Source organism: Nicotiana sylvestris, chromosome 12 (genome assembly GCF_000393655.2).
Source record: "Nicotiana sylvestris chromosome 12, ASM39365v2, whole genome shotgun sequence".
NCBI lineage: Eukaryota > Viridiplantae > Streptophyta > Magnoliopsida > Solanales > Solanaceae > Nicotiana > Nicotiana sylvestris.
This window is the reverse complement of record NC_091068.1, coordinates 31,319,684-31,339,749: the sequence shown is the minus strand read 5'-3', so window position 1 is coordinate 31,339,749 and position 20,066 is coordinate 31,319,684. Positions and strand designations below refer to the sequence as shown.

Below are 20,066 nucleotides of genomic sequence, written 5' to 3'. Positions count from 1 at the left end.
TTTTACTTACCGGGTTAGTTGGTTCGGGTCTGGAGTGGTTTTGGAGTGAATTGAGACACTTAGTCTCTTATTTGAAAGCTTAAGTTGGAAGAATTGACCGGATATTGACTTATGTGTAAACGATATCGGATTTGAATTTTGTCGGTTCTGTTAGCTCCGTTAGGTGATTTTAGACTTAGGAGCGCATTTGGAATGTGATTTGGAGGTCCGTAGTGGAAGTAGACTTGAATTGGAAAAAGTTAGAATTTTGGCGATTTTGGTCAGCAGTGAAAATTTTGATATCGAGCTCTGATTGGATTTCAGGAAGTTGGAGTAGGTTCTTGGTGTTATTTTCGACTTATGTGCGAAATTTCAAGTCATTCAGATATGATTTGATATGTTTTGGCCTTGTTCGTAGAATTTGAAAGTTTCGAAGTTCATTAGGCATGAATTCGTGTGTAATTCGTGTTTTTTATGTTGTTCAAGATGATTTGATGATTGGAATAAGTTTGTATGATGTTGTGGGATATGTTGGTATGTTTGGTTGAGGTCCCGAGGGCTTCGGGAAGATTCTGGATGGTTAGCGAAAGGTTTGGAGTTTATGAAATACAGCTGAAGCTGTTGGTTCTGGTGTTTCCGCACCTGCGGTGGGGAGTCCGCAGGTGCAATCCCGCAGAAGTGACTGAGGAGCCGCAGATGAAGCCAAGAAGGAGTTTGGCATAGTCCGCAGGTGCGAAGACATTCCCGTACCTGCGAGAGTCGCAGATGCGGGCAGAAATGCGCAGAGGCGAGATGGAGCCGCACGTGCGAGGTTGTTTCCGTACCCGCGATGATTGCAGATGCGGCCTTTAAGTGATTTAAGTGTTTTTCCGTAGAGGACTTAGGGAATTCTTCTCATTTTCACATTTTTGAACTCGGGTTTTAGAGATTTTGAAGGGGAATTCGAGGTTTATCACTGAGGTAAGTTTCTTGAGCTTAACTATCCTTAGTAATGATATTTTCCCGTTGATTTTTCCCTTAATTAGTGAGGTTTTGAAGTGAAAATTGGGGGTTAGGGCTTGGGAATTTGGAGAGTGAACTTTGGGGTTTTAGTTGACCAAATGAGGCCGTATTTTGGTAATTTTGGTATGGTTTGACTCGTGAGTGAATGGGATTTTTGGTTTTGTAACTTTTGTCGAATTTCGAAACGTGGGCCCAGGGGTCGGGTTTGAGCCGATTTTGGATTTTGGCTATGAATTAGTGTTTTTCTTATGAAATTGATTCCTTTAGTCTATATTCATCGTATTGTATTACTTTTGGCTAGATTCAAGGTGTTCGGAGGCCGAGTTGAGAGGCAAGGGCATTGCGAAGCAGAATTTTGCTCGGTTTAAGGTAACGCTTTCAAAGTTGGTTTCTGAGGGTTCAAAACCCCGAACTACGTGTTATGTGGTTAGTATTGAGGTGACGCACATGCCAAGTGACGGGTGTGCGGGCGTGCACCGTGAGAATCATGACCCGGTTCATTATGTGGCACCGTTTAATGACTCTTTCTTGTTGATATCTGTGTTTCTATTATGTGATAAAGTAATTGAGCTGTAAACATGCTAGATATCATGTTAAGGCTTCACGTCGATACTGTTGCTATAATCTAACTGATTTCACTGTTGTTTTGTACTCAGTAATATTCATGCATTTCATATCATATCTCAGTCTCAGTTGTTATTATTGGCATTGCATATCATTATTTCCGGGCTAGTTTTCATTACGCTGTGAGCCCGTGGGTAAGACTGGAGAGTGATCATTGAGTGAGGCCGAGAGCCTGATTATGGGTGACAGTTATGGGATCGGGCTACACGCCGCAGCGGTTATATTGATTTGTGATAGCGCTTGGGCTGTAGGAGCCCCTTCGGAGTTTGTAACACACCCCGAATGAGCGCGGATGATATTATTGAGGGATGAATTTCTCTGGACATGGATTTGTTCGAAGTATTGATATCTGGAGATGGATTTCTCCACAAGGTTGGATTACCCTTTTTCTCGGTACCGGGTGACTTATAGTCAATGACGAGTATGTTCCGGGATGGATTTTCATGGGCCGGATAGCCATATACTGTACCAAGTGGTTGAGTATTTATATATGCCTGGAGATGGATTTCTCCACAGGGTTGGATTGCCCTTTTTCCTCAGTACTGAGTGACTTACAGTCAGTGTTGTATATGTTCTGCGATGGATTTTCCTAGGCCGGATGGCCATATTCAGTACCGAGTGGTTGAGCACTTGAGAGTGGGAGTACATTGTACATTTCATACAGTCGGTGCATTGGTATGTAGAGGTAGTAAAGTTATATATTTTAACTATTTAGATCTGTAATTACCTTATTGTTTTGAGTTGTCTATTTAACTAAAAGCATGCCTACATTTATGTACGTTGTCTCTATTATATCTGTTGAGGTTGAGTTCGTCACTACCTTTCAGTCCATAGTTTTGACTCGTTATTTACTGAGTTGGTGTACTCGCGTTACTCCTTGCACCTTGTGTGTAGATCTAGGCACTTTTGGTCCCAGTGGCAGTCGTTGATCGAGGCTTCAGACTTAGGAGACTATCGAGGTATCTGCACGGCGTTCACAGGCCTTGACTCTCCCTCTTTATCTCTAGATGTATTTCAGGTTATTTTCTTTAAACATTGTAATAGACTATGTTCTCCTCTAGACAATCATGAACTCAGTGACACTCGGTTTTGGGCAGTTGTATCGAAATTTGGATTTTATTTTGTTTTCAAAAATGTTCCTTAATGAATTGTTGCTTCCGTGTTTATTGTCTAAAAAGAATACTATTGCGGCGTTGGATTATTGAGTTGAGGCTGGCCTAGTTCCACGATAGGCACATAAAGATTGTTCTGTGTAAATGTAATTGGTACAAATATCTGTGACTAATGCAGTATCTTCTTTTAATAGTAGAAAGTATATTATTCGTAGTCAATACCTAGCTTAGGTTAATTTATTTTATTGAAGTCTTTTGAGAATTTATCATCTTGATTTAGTTGTTAGCTGTTGTTGTTCAGTTGGCCGGATTAGTAGACGATCATCTATCTCAATAGAAAAATTAAATTGAGGGTAATGGAGTAACTCTTCATATTTGTATACTAAACTACAAAGGAATCTTATATATTACTCCATCTGAGGCTTTTACTTTCTATATATCTAGTAAAAACTTTCAACATTTCGTTTTGTAATTATCAGATATAAAGCAACAGAATCCAAAACGCACTAATATAGTGTACGTCTAGTATAATCGCACTTTTTTGTGTTTCATTTATCTTCAAACTAACAATACTACTAATTATTAGTATCTTTACACCAATTTTTGGAATATTGTTTTTTGTTGTCTCTATTTATAACTTTGATTTAAGGGTGTCTAAGACAAATCAAATTATCAGATCGAACAGAAAAATTGAATCACGCTAAAAATGATACTCCCTTTCTTTAATTTTGTTTGTTATAGTTTGACGTAGTGCAAATTTTAATAAAATAAGAAAGACTTTCGAAACTTATGGATCTTAAATATTTCACAATATTTATGTGTCTATAAAACTTTTGAAACTTGTGATATTAAATATGTCATAATATTTTTGTAGCTATAAAAACTTCTTATTAAAAAGTATAAGAAAATGTTATTTTTTTTTTAACGGACTAATAAGAGAATAGTGGCAAAGCAGGTTCGAAGGGGGAATCAAAGTGATCTTGATCACTTGGGGAATATTCTTAGCTACGCCTTGTTGATTACCTACGAGGACTCTAATCCACGTTATGTAGGAGCTCAATAATGGATTTAACTACAACATGGTGCTAGTATGTGCGTGCAACTTTTACAGAGTTTAGAATAAGATATTGGCACACGTTTATTTGTAACTCGTAAGCAAATTTCTTCTAGCTAGAAAAATCGTTTTGCACTTCAGTGCTCTTTTTTATTGACAAACTACCTCTTTCATTTAGAACCACTAGATTTACGGTACGCACAAAATTACGTAAATATTATTAAAGAATGTGTTAGGAGTTATTGAACATATATATCAAAGAAAAAAAATATATAAGTTCATAAAAATGGTGAATATTAACATAGTCTATTCAATAGAGCCATGTCTGTTAATAACTGAATATAAAATGCAGTTGTATATTAAATCAAAATATATATTTTGTCTATACCATGTTTGTGTCTTCTCAAATGAATTTGAAATAACTTTTGAAAAAAAAAATAAGAATTTTTTTAAACCTTCAAGGGTTATATGTTTTTACTGAAACTAAAAAGAATATACGATAACTTGTGAAAATTAAACCGATAAAATTATAAATTGGAATATAATTTAAGATGAATATATTGAATAATGATTGAGGACTTTCATGAACAAACTTTTTTCTTCGGAAAAGGGCCTGAATTGTCCCTAAACTAGCAGATTTTGGTCTAAAATTGTCATCCATCCACCTATTAAGTTAAATATGACCTTCCCGTTAATGTTGTAAAAATAGCACGATATAGTCAGTTTTCGGACTGGTCATTCAAAAATAGTCAGCGTTTAGCAAGTCAATGAAAAATAGCCACTATTTTGCTGCAACAGAGACCGGTCCAGCATAATATACTGGAGTTCGGTGCACCTGTGTATGAACTCCAGCATATTATGCTGGACCGGTATACTTTGCTGACTCCAGTATAATATACTGGAGACTGGAGCACCGGTGCTCCAAACTCCAGTATATTATACTGGACCGGTATACTTGCTGGAACTCCAGTATATTATGCTGGAGTTCTAGTGTACTCATGTTGGAACTTCATCATATTATACTGGAGTTCCAGCATACTTATCCTGAAACTCCAGTATAATATGCTGGAGTTCAAGTATACTTATGCTGGAACTCCAGCATAATATACTGGCGTATTTTCCGAGTTTTAAACAATGTTTTTGCTCAAATTTATCTTCACATGAAAAGTGGCTAAATTTCGATTATTTTTTAAACTGGGATATTTTTGAACGACCAGTTGTAAATCTGGCTATTTTTGAATCTCCCTATATAGATAGATAGATTGTCCTTTTCTCCTCGTACCTTAACGATTTTCCAACATTTGACCAGCCCAAATTCATAAAGAATACTATATATATAGTCTCCTTCATGTCATATCACAAACCAAACATGTAGCCCAAAATGAACCTGTTTGATTTGAAGAAATTCAACAGTATTTCCTTTAAAAGTACGCATAACCATTAAAACATTTCAGATTACCAAATAATTGCACAATTGTAAACTGGACCCTAAAGTTGTAAATGTAAAAATTCATATTTTTACGTAAACACGCTATAACAACAACGGCCTAGTATAATCCCACAAGTGGGGTCTGGGGAGGGTAATATGTACGCAGACCTTACCCCTAATATTCACACTATTCATATTTTACCCAACACTATCTGCTACAACATATGATTCAGGTTAACGGGATTAGCAATAAAGGTCATATGAGGCTTTAGAAGAAGACAATAAGATGACTTGCCTGATACATTGATAATTGGTTGGTGTACACATATATACATATATACAACTCTATAGATGGGTTATGCGGTTCATATAGATAGGTAGCAGTCATGTCAGAGCAGACCATCACTGATGTCGTTAGTGAAAACTGATATGGAACAATATCTGATCCATAAGAGTCACATCCGCAACCCGAAATAATAATAGTGCCAATTGACTCTCTCTGCTTCATAAATGGTGGGAAAACTTGTCCACCAACAGTCAGACTGAAGTTAACTTCAGAAACATAATCTTCTTGAACCCGCCTGGCTAAATAAGAAACAAGTGAAAAGTTATTGTTCTCCACAATGTCACAACCCTTTAATCAAAATGCAGGGCCATCTTTACTTCTTTTCTTGTGAACTAAACATGACATGAAACTCAAAAGAAGAAAAGGTCTTCAAAAGGATCACGTATTAAAACCTTATGGAGGCAGCTACTCCCACTTGCCTGCTAGTTTCACGACTAGAGACACTAAGAGAGGAAGAGGAGTGGTTCATTAAAACAGGCAGGAGGAAAAATTATCTACTCCTTTTTCAAAAATAATAAAACAGGAACTTTCTAGTTTTTGTGGGGAAAGAAAAACAAAGACAAGCTATAACGGAATATACCAGAGTTGTGTATGGGCATGATTGTCGCTGAAAAGACTTTCAGAAACGTCTAGATTTCTGTTGCGGAGGGTATCCAGGCATCCCCATTCCTGGATCTTTCCTTCTCATCTGCTTGACATACAAAAGCATCAATAAATTTAGGGATGGGAACTACCGAAAGCATAATAGTACCGGACTGACTAGAGCAACCTGCTGCTGATGTGCCTGAGACGCAACACCACGCTGAATGGGCATGTTTCCCGGGTTCATTCCAGCACCCATGCCAGCTTGAGAAGCAAGATTGTAAGCAGACATGCCCTGAGGCATCCTTTGCATGTTGACCATTGGCATCGGTCGGGGCACAGATCTATTCGGCATTACATGGGGACCTTGCATGCCACCAGATGCTGCATTTCCTGATGATACCTGCTCCAACAAATAGTAATATGAGCAAGATGCAACTGACCAATATGGCCTCATCCTAGTCCTTTAGTATGAAAATTTGGCATAGTTTCAATTGATTAGCTTTCTCTAGTTACTCCTATACAAGCAGTCCTCTTTATTGAAATATCATATATAGGAAATTAGAACTATATCAGTGGTAAATAAACACCAAAGAAATAAACCAGCAGCATGGAGATATGAACCTAGTCGATGTAGAGATTTTTATACTTACTGGCTGAGGAGGTTGAAGACTAATTGTTCCTTCAAAGTCTGTAGTCGTGTCCACAGGTCGAGTTGGATAGTTCACAATTTTTTCTCCAGGCTGTGGTGGAACAAGTGCACTGTCACAATTAAGCAGTTTTAAGGGTTAGTGGAAGTTACTAGATTAATAAAGGTAGTCTCCCCAGAATGAAGGAAAGATAAAGCATCTATAAGTGCTACAGCTCCACAGTATGTCTAAATGGATATAAAAAGGTAAAACTTGTAACTCTCAAATTTCATTATAAGTATTTGGGTGTCCTAGCGTGGTTTAATCATACCAGCTTAGTGAAACTTTTGTAAATCAATTGTTTGACAAAGTGACTATGAAAAGCAAGCACTTACTTGCGGCCAGGTAGAGGTTCCATCCGAAAGTACCTATAAACCAGAAAAAATAAAAAGCTTTAAAAATAATACATGGCAAGCATCCACCCAATATCATAAGAATTCAGAAGAAACCCGAGGCCTTCACTTCCCTCCTTTAGGTGTCAACTTGACATTCAACATTTTTTATGAACTAACCTTGATCATATAGGTAATAGAAAAACGAATGCAAAATAATTGGGTTCCTCTATTTCATGTGAAGAAATTTCCGAAACCATTATAAGTGTTTCGGTATAAAAAGGAATAACCCCACATAACTTCACTAGACCAAACACTGTATCAACTTTACCACTTCAAGGAAAAAGGCTATTGGTAAGAAGCCTCGCCTGGCTGGAAGATCAGCTGAAAAACGTCTATAACATGGTAAAAGAAATTGAATAGGTACAGTACGGGGACCAAATACACTCAATAATTGTTTAGTAAAAGTAAGCTCAGTGCTTAAGTGATGGAAATACGAAATAGGAGGACATCGAAATGGTCAGCACTGTTATTTTGGACGGGACAACAAAGTAAAAGTAGTTAACTTTGTTAAATAATTTTGATCAGGGACATATTTAATCAATTAGTGAATACTTAAGAACCATTTTACAAAATTTATTTTGCGATGAAATATGTCTTCATATTTGAAACCATTTGCATGCAATAGTCTGCAGAGAGAGAGAGAGAAAGAGAGAGAGAGAGAGAGAGATGGAGATGGAGAGTCCATACTCATGCTCGAGAGCTTGCGCTGCTGTTATTCTTTTGCGAGGATCATATCTGCAAATTAGATGACGTCAAAATATAATATTGATCTCAATCAATAGAAGCTTCTGGAATATAAGTAACATGTCAATAACAATTGCAAAAGTAACATTGGGGCATATCAAATGCTTGCATTATAATCTAGTAAGGAACTTTTTAAAAATAAAATTAAGGTACTTCTATTAAGTATAGCACCAAGAAAGTGCTCTATGACAGAAAGAACTGATAAATACAAGAGCTTCCTTATTTAGCGATGTTGGATATTGACAAACTCAATCATATGGCCTATATCATTTACAATAAGATTTTTACACCAAATATATAGTAAAAGGTATAGGCATATACATTTCACTGAGATAAAGAACCTACATTTCCGTCAAAACATCATCTGTTTCTTTTTAAAAAAGAACAAGTATAGTGAAGCTGAGGTGAGATTCGACGGAATTGGCGGTGCCTACATACAAACAATTCAAATTTTAGGCTCGTGGTTCCAGAAGAATGGTATGATGGGAAAAAATGGTCATACATAAAAGCAAAATAGGATGGTTGAAATGGAGAAGTGCTACCAATATGAAGGCAAGGTCTATAAAATGGTTGTAAGACAAGCAATATTATATGAGAGTGAATGTTGGGCCCTACGGTCCAACATATCCATATGATGAGTATTTCACAAAAGCAAATTTTACGATGGATATGCGGTCATAAAGGATGACAAGATTACAAATGCTCATATTCAGCTAAAAGTTCAAGTAGCACATATAGAAAAACTCCGAAAAGTTGGCTTGATGGTTTGTCATGTCCTCTGTCAATGTCCAAAAGCACTAGTACATAGGTATGAAACAATGGTGATTTAAGGTGCTACAAGGTGACGAAGAAGACCTAAAATCGCATGGAAGAAAGTTATTTGAAAGACCTACAATCTTTTAAAATCCATGCACACTTTGGTGAAATATGACAAGATAGAAGAAAAAAGTATCCATTTAGGTAAAATAATAAAGGGCTATGATCAAAATTTAGTTCGCTAGGAGGTTTTTAGGTCTTATTAGAGATGTATTCTTTTTGATCAGATAAAGTGAAATTCCATTAAGAATCACATCCGGTAGACATTGAAATTACAAGCTGTAGAAAAAAAATTAGTTCCTGAAAGAATGATTCTGCTATAGACTTCCTAAGGAGCTTACAAAGTCAAAATACTGAACAACATTATTTACAATGTGATGTTTGTTCCAGCAATGTTAGTAAGACATCTATATTTCAGGGTATGGATAGAAGAATAGCTCCCTTCAAAACATTATGCTATTTCTTTTCAATAACAAACACCAAAAAAAGTTGGAACATCCTGCCAAATCTTCCAGATAGGCCTCTTTACATGCCATTGCCCCTGACAAGATTGCTAACATTTTGTATGATTGGATAGGTAGATACAAATTAATGGTAAGATTTGAGTATGACTTTGTTGAATTGGTAAATAAGAACTAAAGAGGTTAAGGACAACTTTAATTGAATTATAACATTATAAATTATGATGATGTCCAAAGAACAAATCAAGCAAGCAACTGCTTCTTTAAATCTCCTTTCATTTTCTACTATTTTAACATGGTATCAGAGCCACTACGATCTTTTTACATACTCAGGTAGCCTTCTTTGATGACTATCCTGGCAACTTTTTCCGGTGATTATTTCAACACTTATTTCGACATCTAATATTCCGCGACTTTTCCACTAGCCACTATACTGGACCATTTCATGCGGTTGTGCGCGTTTTCCCACTCTATCTTTTCTATCAACATTCTTCGAACTCTTGGCTTACATTTATCCTAAGTCTTCAATATATCTTCTCTCTTTTATTTCTTTAAATTATTTTGAGCTGAAGTTGTGCAATTTCTTCTAAACTTTTCATTCTTCTCTATTCTTTCTAATTTATTCTCAAGCAAGAATTTTCTTGCTCCTCTTAAAAATGAATGAATCATATTGTCTCTCTCTCTCTTTTCTTCCTTTGTAAAAGTACAAGCCGGTAGTAGTGACATTTCTCACTTTACTTCTTTGAGTGGAGCTATGATAATTCTCTGCAGTACAAAACAACTAGACAACAGTCGTCTTAATCCCCACTACTTGCACAAGTCAATCACGTAATCCATTTGCTTATGTCACATAGTTTTCACATGAAGACGCATGTAATCGCATTTCTGGTAATAAGAATTTTTTGTATACACGTAATTTCCCTCTGATCTCTTCCTTTGTCACATTAGTTAATGGATCAAAAATTATGATTAAAGGAATAAGTAAGGCTTATGCTCTTCCTTCATTACTTTTAATGTTAATTCATTTTACCCCAAAATATCCATATAATTTGATATCCATTAGTAAATTGACCAAGAACCTAAATTATTTTGTAACCTTCTTGGCTAACTCTATTTTTGTGCAGGACTGAAGAATAGGATAGACAATTGGAATAGAACATAAGCCACAATACTTATCACTTATCTAGCCCAAAAACACATGGTGCTTTTACTTAAACGGCTTCTTCTCATCTTCTTCATGATCACTCGAATCATCCAAGTATTTTCAAATTATATAAGATGGTGTTGAAACTTTCTAAGTAGCCGTTTGGACATATATTTGGTTGAAACTTGAAAAAAAGAATTTTTGAAGTTGTGTTGAAAACTAATTTTTGGAAGTTGAAGTTCTGTTTTGACATGCATTTTGCTTGAAAAAAAGCCAAAGCTTTGTGAGTGGAAGAAAAATTTTCAGGCCATTTTTTGGAACTTGAAAATTTTTATAAATTTTTTTCAAAAACTTATCAAATTCCATGAACAATGTTTTCAAAATTCTTTTTGAAATAAAGTAAAAAAAAAAAAATCTATGTTCAAACGAGAGCACTTGTCTTCCTTAGAATGTGAGTTATGTCAGCTACGTAAACATACACATGCCTCTTTCCCAAAGAGAGTCAAAACCGGGCAACTCTATGTTTGAAATTATTCACTCAAACATTTGGGGTCCATTGCAGTACTTCATTGCTTTTACCGATGATCATTCTCGTTGCACTTGATTATTTCTAATGAAGAATAAATCTGAATTGTTTTGTATCTCCGAAATAAAATTATGCTGAAATCCATACTCAATTTGGTGTATCTATCAAGAAACTAGTCAGCGATAATGAAGGGAATATTTCTCAACGCCTTTCTCCACTTTTATGTCTTCTCTAAGGCATTCTTCATTTATGATCTTGTGTGCATACTCCTCAACAAGATGGAGTAGCTAAACGGAAGAATGTGCATTTAATTGAAACAGCTTGAAATCACTTATTGATGCTCATGTCCCTATTTGTTTTTCAGGGTGAATTGTCATAACTGCTTGCTATTTAATTAGTCGTATGCCTTCAGTTGTTATGCAGCACAAGTAAAGTTGTTATGCAGCACAAGTAACTTTACTCTATCAAGAGAATCCCTTTTCTCTTCCTCCCTGTGTGTTTAGTTGAACAAGTTTTATTCAAGATCTAACTTCTGAAAAGCTAAACATCAACCCAAGTCTATCAAATGCATTTTATAGGAATAGTCTTATCTTCAAAAAGTTACCAACATATGATCCCGTTGCAAACATATTAAGTTCTTTGTATTAGCATATGTCACATTTTCCGAGTTATCCTCGTACTTCTCATCAAATTCACAAAATCAATAAGCTATGTCAGAATTCTTCTAATCGGACTCTTCTGTCTCTAGCTCACCCTAGTTCAGCTAAATTTTAGGTTTACTCTTGACGGTCTCAATCAAAACCATTTGCCTGCTAATTCAATTGAGTATTCTATTGATGATATAAGTACACAAAGTCCACCTAGTGACTCATTACCTACTCCAATTACATCCCCTCCTTCGGTAGGATACTTATATGATGAACTTGGTCTCCAATTGATCTTGGATAAGGTACTTGTACTACTCGCAATCATTATCAAGTTTTAAATTTCTTAAAGTATCACCAATTATCACCCTCATATCATGCCTTTGAACAAAATTTCTCAACTGTCAAAATACGCAAGATTGTAGCAAAGCAATAGCTCATCTGGGCTAGCTTCAGGCTATGATTGAGAAAATGACGAGAAAATAACTACTCTTCACTATAATGGTACTTTGAAGATCATTCCTTTAAAACAGGATAGCAATTGAATGTCATTGGGTGTTTATTGTAAATGAAGGTGCTGATGGGGAAGGTTACTCGTCTAAATTCTAAAAGCTAGATTGGTGATCAAGGGATATACTCAGACTTATGATTTTAACTATGCTGATACTTTTTTTTGCCATGATCGCTTTTGTCCACCTCTTTATCTCCATGACAACCATGTTTCATTTGCCACTTTATAAATTGGATTTCAAGAATGCTTTCCCTCGTGGAAAAATTTATCAAAGAGGTCTACATGAAGCAACCATTAGAGTTGTTGCTCGGGTGGAGTTCGCATTAATATGTCGCCTACACTGATCTCTTTATGGTCTCTGGCAATCACCAAGGGCATGGTTTTGTTGTTTTAGCTCTATTTCCGCGCTCCAACTTGAAGCGTATTATTAAAAATTAAGAAATTGTTTATATGGCAAGAGTTTATTCCTTGTAAATATGTAAAAGGTTTGGACTCCATGCAATTATGTAATTAGGAGAAGGAATACATTCTTTTCCTTTTGGGGTTACTTGTAAACAATACATAACCAATTAAACACCAACAGAATAATCAAGCAACTCCACATATCTTATTTATTCTTTCTTTACAACCCTTGACATGTTCACCGGTCACCATACCTAGTTCCTTATCCAAATATGCTCCACATAAATCTCGTATCTCTGAACAAGAGTCCAACCACACATACCATCGCTCCACCATCTTATGAAGTAATTCCAAGAATCCGTTTTGAAGTACCATCTAATAGTAACTTGAAAGCCTCACCCTTCCATCTTTCCCCACTTCTAGGACCCTATCAGCTTATGTCTTAAATAGAAACAAAGTAACAATTATGGTGTCTCCTAGAGCCGACACATTCATACCAATCCTAACTTTCTATGCGTTGGTTGGTCAGCAATGGAGTGGGCTGACCCTAATCATGTTAACCTCAGACTTGCTGACCTAAGCTGTTCTATCGAACCGACTGACACCAGGAAATACTGATTTAATCTTTTTTCCCCCTCTAAGCCCCTTGTTTCCATTCAAAACATAAGTTCAATACCGGCAAGTCTATGCCAAAAGTCACCCTTGAGACTTAATGCATGCCATGCTGGATGTCTCTATATGTTACTTGATTGACATCTTGGTGTACTTTTCTGGAGATAAGGAAGAAGAGTTCTCTCTCTAAGAAACAAAAGTCAAAACACTAATTCAGCTAGACTCATTTTCACTTATATTGTTCACATTCTTGTCGTTGTGATTACTTTGTAACTGCATTGTGTCATTATGTGTACGCATGCCATCTCTGACAAGGATTAGAACCCCAGAAATTTAGTATGCATACCATCATCTGGAAGACATATTGGAATCTCATATTGAAAGCATTACCAACTAAATGCTGCATTAACTAAGAAATGGGCACATACTCAAGCATCTTAGAAAGGAGGTCATATGCAGGACTTTTGGGCGTCAGGTGCAAAACACTATAAAGTGCAGGATTGTCACTGCAAGGGAAACAATAAAGCTTTTAGATGATAAATCCAATTGCAAGGCAAGGACGGCAAGACAATTCAATGCTAACAGAAATCCTTAATACTAAAAGCAGTATGAATGAACCTACTACTTATGTCCTTGAATACGCTGCACGTCAGATTGCCAATGTGGAAGGTTTACCAGTGTTGGCCACTTTTCTGGGGTGGGATGACCTGACAACCATATGACATAAGTGCAGTGCTCAAACAAGTAAAAGGAACAAAGAGAATATTCGAAAATTAATCCTCACCGAGAACCTTAAATATCTTGTCAAGTTGGTCAAGCTGCATTACGAGAATTATTCATTAGATGAAAAATAAATAGTTACACAGTAAAAAGATCAACAATACGCTATTGAACCCCCAAAAGGAAAAGCATAAATGAAATGTTGAGAGTACAAAAATATTAACCTGGAACGGATTTGGTGTTCCTTTCACTTCTTGCCCTTGAAATAGTGGCTTTAGAGTAAGAAGCTCAGCAAATATACAGCCAACAGCCCACATATCTACATAAACATATTTTTTCTTGGTTGAAAAGGAAGAAATGTTTACTTATTTAGAGTGACAATTATTGAAGCTCAAAAGACAAAGGGTCATACCAACTGCACTTGTGTAGTGTTTTGCCCCAAGGAGTAACTCTGGTGCACGATACCAGATGGTCACTACAACCTGTCATTACTCAACGTACAAAATTTCAAAGTTACTACAAAGCAGTGATATCCGACAAAGAAAGTCAAATGTGCATCTAAAGAGAAAGAAAAGAACAAGGAATCATCGTTTTGTATTTAACTTCCACTCTGCAGCTCAATCAGAAAATCAATTCTTATCAAAATCTAGGACTGGTAAGTATGTCAGGAACAAAAGAATTAACATGGCCAAAGTTGTGACAAACAGAAATAATGTGATGCTAGTCAGATGTATTTTTGTCATTCTCAAACTCATCAAATATTCTTAGCACGGCCCATGTTGTTTAGTAATCCATCTCATCATCTTCATTTACAAAACGTGGGTTCAACAGATCAGTCATATAGACTATGTTAAACTACATACAAAATTTCATATATATTACACACATAATATGTGTGGCAGTGTAGAAGAAATAGATGTCAGCTGAGGGATGAGGGATGAGGACCTGTCTTTGTTTTTTGTGAGTTCATGCCCAGAAGAGGCCATTACTGTAGATAAATGGGTGTTGTTCGTGAGGAACCATAGTTTTCTTCAGTCCTTCACTCTGTCGTATAAGACTTAACAGGGTTTGCCCCCAACATCACTAAAGTATTACTTCATAAAAAGATCAATAAGTTATTACTTAATCAAAAATAATAAGAGAATGTATTTTCAACAATCACATCTTCCACCATCCATGGACCAGAAGTAAAATTATCGAGCATCAGATAGGTTAATAATAAGTCTATAATATACCAAGGGATGCTTTTGACAGTTTTAGTCTTGGTTCTCTCAAAGTTGAACGGCTTAAGCAATTTTTCATAATGGAACTTATCAGTTTCGTTTTGGGACCAACTTGTTTTGGTTTCAAAAAGTAGAGCAGGATTGTAGAACAAAATTTGGCTGTTGGTTTATAAAAGCCTAGAAAACCAAAAAAATAAGCCAAACCTATTTCTTTTTGTTTGCTCTCCAACTGCTGGGCTGTTTCTCAAGTTTCTTAAGTTATTCCTTGGCCCTTTTTTAGGGTGGTCAGAAAGGGGGAGGGTGGAATGAAATTCCATCTTTTTTTCGAATAAATTTTTTTGTTCAAAAGTATGTTTAGTAGTATCAAAAGTAGATTAGTTAGGTTTAATCATTTTCTAATATTAATGTATTAGGGATTTAGTGATAATTTTCAGATCAATATAAGCACTTGCCTTATATATATTGTGTGCGCAATCCAGCATCATCACATAAATTGGGACAGAGTAAGTAATTTTTCTTGTCTCTGCTTAGATTTGAACCATGGTCTCCCATGGTCCATTCCAGCCCAATTGACCGCCTAGATCACACCTTATGATGTCACTTGGTAAAGAATAGCTTAAGCTTTTTATATATAAGGTGTAACTACTCGACACTTGGGTAAGGGGAGGAATTACAAGCTAAACAAAAAGGAGAGATGGAGAAGCTATAGCTGCAATAAAAAGTGTGTCTCACCCCATTCTCAGCTAATGGTTTCAATGGAGCCTGATAAATTCTTGCAAGGCCAAAATCAGCGATTTTAATAACTCCATGTTCCTCTCCGTCACCCATCACCTGTAAGGAGAAGGAAAGGATACAAATATAGGAATGTTTATAAGAATGTTATTTACAAAAAAATGTAAAAGAAGAGACATAAGAATGGACAGAAAGGGCAGAATCATACCAAGATATTTGATGGCTTTAGGTCTCGGTGTATAATCCAATTACTAAAAAGGAAGTGCATTATTATTAAAGCCAAAAAGAATATAGATTTAAAAAAAAAAAAAAAGGAGAGCTAATAAATATGGCTTGCCTGTGAAGATAATTGAGACCATTAAGCAGTTGCCATAAAAGGGACTTCACTGTGTACTGATTGATAGCCTGATTGACCTTGTCTCTATGATGTCTGATAATTTCCTATTAAGATGCCCAATATTGTTTCAGTAACACTAATTATATATCAGAAAATTAAATGTATAGGAGGCGAGACTCGACTAGACTCACATAAAGGTCATGCTCGGCATAGTCAAAAGCGAGGTAAAGGGACATATCAGCTTGGTTGATATGAACATTGACAAGCTTTACAACATTCTCATGTGTAATCTCCCGAAGCAACTGCATCAATCAAAGATTATCTCCATTGTTAAAACTAAATAAATACTTACATTTCACTGCTAGAAGAACTTAGTAATTAATAAAATTTTGACCATGATTTCACGAATGGCCGTGGGAGAAACGCCGTCGCCGTCCTTGGATTGCTTAAACTTCTTGATAGCAATAGATTTGGAGCGGTTAGCTTTGATCTTAGCCAAGAAAACCAAGCCGTAAGTTCCTTCCCCAATTTTTCCGATCAAATCGTAGTGTTGCAACCACTCTGGCCGATTGCTGCTATTGGAATTGCCGCCTCTGCTGCTAGTATTGCCATCTCCCATGCCGATCTTTTTCAATATGTATCTCTTTGTTTGTTAATAGCTGAGATTATGAGCTTTCCTTCCCCAGACAGTCAAAAGGGAGGGTTTTGGTAATGTGTTATGTTGAGTTCTTTTTGGTAAGTATTTTCCTTCACTAATTTTGTCCTGGGCCAAGAGATACACAGCCCACACAAATTTTGTCCTAGCCCAATCTAGAGAGTAGTCTGGGCCAACAGATACCTAGCCCAATCTTGCTATATATTAGTTTGGGATCTTTCCATAAATAGCCGGTCGGAGTCAATTATATTTACGTGTTTTAGCTGGTATACATAAATTATACACTAACTATATACGATTATACACATAATATACTTAAATTATACATTTACAATCTATCTATCTATCTATCTATATCTATATCTATACTATTATAAAAGCACGAATAATTTTTGATAAATGTTGAACGACTAAAATATTCCTGAAATATTGATTGACTTTTATACCCTTAAATATTTGTATAATTTGAGAATCTAATGGTAAATCACATAATAATAGAATTCTTTTTAGATTTAAACTATACATACAACGAGCCTACAAAATTGTTTTGAGTCAAATTCTTTTAGGAGACTATTGTTTTGGACTACTCCTCACCACGTCATTATTGAGTACATTTAAATTTTAACCGATTGCAGCTAAAAGTTACAAGCACTTTCAATTCCTTTCTGTTTGTAGGAATCCTTTATTAAGTTTACTTTTATTATCTATCTATATTTATTATAAAAACACGAATGTTGAAAGCTAAATGTTGAACGACTAAAATATTTTTAAAATATTGATTGGCTTTTATGCCCTTAAGTATTTACATAGATCTTCACAAGAAAAGGACAAAACTGAAAATACATACAATAAGATGACGAGCTGTAATAGAATAGGAAAATAACCCAGGAATTCTGATATATACGCGATCAACTAAATCTATCAAATTTAATTTGAGTATATGTAAGACTTCGTTCATGAGGAAACCTCTTTACGTTAAATATATTAGCTAAGAAAAGCAGCCACAAAAATTATCAAAGTATCAATATCTCAATCATGTTTGGATACTGATTTGTTTGTCCCAATAGGACACTAATATAAACGTTTCTTCAAATTTCTTTGCAAAGTACAGGTTTTTCATTCTAATAATGAGTTTTTTAATATATATTTATTCTTAGTAATGATTACTCACTCCGTTTCAATTTATGTGAAGATATTTGATTGGACACGGAGTTTAAGAAAAAATGAAAACATTTGGAATTTGTAGTCCTAAACAAGTCAAAAAGAGGCTCAGAGTATTTGTGTGGTTATAAAAGCTTCTCATTAAGGGTAGGACTGTAAGTTTAAATTAAGTTGTTTCCAAATCAAGAACAGGGTCATTCTTTTTGGAATTGATCAAAAAAGAAGTAGGTTCACATAATTTTGAAGTGCTGGCCAACGGGCTACTGACAGCATTTGAAAGGCCTTTTAAATAAAGAGTTGGGTTGGGTGCTAAACAATATAGCCCAATGTGAGCATGCTGAGCTGGATTACATTAGCCCATTTAGACAACTCTAATCTTTGGGGCTTCAGTTTTTCGTAACATATACAGTAACATTTTATGATTCCTTTATACAATTATATTATTTATTAGTTATCTAAGGTAGTGTACATCATATGTCCCCAACAATTAATAAAAACTCTAAGTACCCTAAAACAGAACTGTATGAAAGCAATACAAGAGAAAGAGCTTCTTATTGATATTCTTTTGTAGGTTGAGAACGATTGATAGAGCTTGAGATAAAATTTATTACTGAATGTAGGGAGAGGAAGTATTTATAGTATGGACTAGTGTAACTGTTCCCTAAGATCTCGCCTGCATGTTATGAATATTAATTATTTATTCTGTACGTTATGCAAAGTGGATTTGCAAATGTTCAGGAGTTAATGCCGAATTATTATATAGTTAATTCGTGGATGGCGCTGTCTGATCCCAGTATGGGATAATCCGAGATGCATTTTCTCAATTGACTTTTGTATACGATCAAAATCAAATGCCCCGATTTTATAGGCTCAAGAGGTCGCATAGAGAATAGGTTTAATATAGACCGAGCTCGAGCTCGAGTTCGAAGGCAGAATACGAGGTTCGACGATCTAAGTGCTCGAAGAGCATCGGAGCCAAGTATGACCAACCCCGAGATGATGCCGTCATGGATTTATAACAGAAAGAGCAAGACTCCCGCCACGTCCCCAAGATCATGGCGTAAATTCCGGAATAGATTTGTATGAATTAGTACAAATTCGTATTAGGTGATTAGACAACTGTCCCACTGAGATTCCTTACTGTAAATAGAAATGTACCATATTTAGGGTTCCCCTATTATATAAATGAGACCTCAATCATTTGTAAACATCATCAATCATTGGCAAAGAATATACCCTCTTACTTTCTTGCTCACATTTCATCAGAATTGTCCTTTAACTTTATTGTTCTTGACCTACCTCAACTCGAGGTCACCTTAGTTCGAGGTCGAGACTGGCTTGCACACTGGTTTGATTTCACTTACTTCTTTCATTTATACGTTAGATTTCTTGGTTATCAATTAGTATTGAACTAAATCACATATCTTTAAAATCATAAACAAGTTTAATTGTTACTCGTATTTTCGAGATAAACAGTTTGGTGCCCACCGTGGGGCTAAAAATAATAGTGGTTATTTTAGTACTGATTCTGATAACACGTGTTATTTTCACACTTGTTCTTGTCAAGAATTTTTGTTCTCAGGATAAAACATGTCAAACTCACAAAATGCACCTGTACACGACGATGATGGTCTTGGATTTCACGAGAAAAACAACAATGTAGCTGCTCCGGGAGCCTATGTACCACCGATTAACCCTGGGGAAGTGCCAAATGTGGAACCAGTCGATGTTAGTTCACACATTGCTTTGAATGTGGATTTAGGCGCAGATCCCGGAGGAAGTGTAAGTAGGGAAGCCTGATCTGGTGGCGAGGGAACACAAGGTATAGGAGATGGGGGAGTTAGCCTCCAAGTAATATTTGAGATGTTACAAGAGTAACAGATTGTTATTGCTCAGCCTCAAAGTCAACATAAAACTCAAAGTGTGGTCGAACCAGAAGTCACTCGCCGAACTGAACTAGTGCCAGAGAAATCGAATGGTAATGGCTTGGGGACTGATCCTACAATTATGAAGATGCTTGAGGAGTTCACCAAAAGAATCGAGTCGGGGGGAAAAAAAGATTGAGGATAATGACAAAAAAGTGGAGACGTACAACTCCCGTGTTGATCAAATACCGGGGGCACCCCTGGTCTTGAAAGGATTGGATGCCAAAAAATTCATGCAAAA

At 36.0% G+C, this 20,066-nt stretch overlaps 1 protein-coding gene across 3 annotated transcripts; it reads right to left on the bottom strand.

Annotated features, from left to right (window-relative positions):
• Window positions 1-5,475: 5,475 nt before the first annotated feature.
• Window positions 5,476-16,787, bottom strand: LOC104244138 (cyclin-dependent kinase E-1). Of its 3 annotated transcripts, XR_715408.2 has the most exons (17): window positions 16,479-16,787; window positions 16,276-16,386; window positions 16,085-16,188; window positions 15,956-15,998; window positions 15,748-15,846; window positions 14,205-14,274; window positions 14,017-14,111; window positions 13,857-13,890; window positions 13,695-13,779; window positions 13,501-13,578; window positions 7,900-7,947; window positions 7,153-7,185; window positions 6,782-6,890; window positions 6,316-6,531; window positions 6,127-6,234; window positions 5,939-5,989; window positions 5,668-5,781 (listed from the first exon to the last, which is right to left on the bottom strand). XR_715408.2 is itself a non-coding variant. In XM_009799462.2 (16 exons), the coding sequence occupies exons 1-15, from the start codon at window positions 16,701-16,703 to the stop codon at window positions 6,166-6,168; spliced, it is 1,419 nt and encodes a 472-aa protein (XP_009797764.1). In that variant the 5' UTR covers window positions 16,704-16,787; the 3' UTR covers window positions 5,476-5,785; window positions 6,127-6,165. The 3 variants fall into 3 exon arrangements, 2 of the variants coding, with proteins under 2 accessions (XP_009797764.1, XP_009797765.1); XM_009799462.2 differs by lacking the exon at window positions 5,939-5,989 and having other exon boundaries at window positions 5,476-5,785; XM_009799463.2 differs by lacking the exon at window positions 5,939-5,989 and having other exon boundaries at window positions 5,476-5,781.
• Window positions 16,788-20,066: the final 3,279 nt, after the last annotated feature.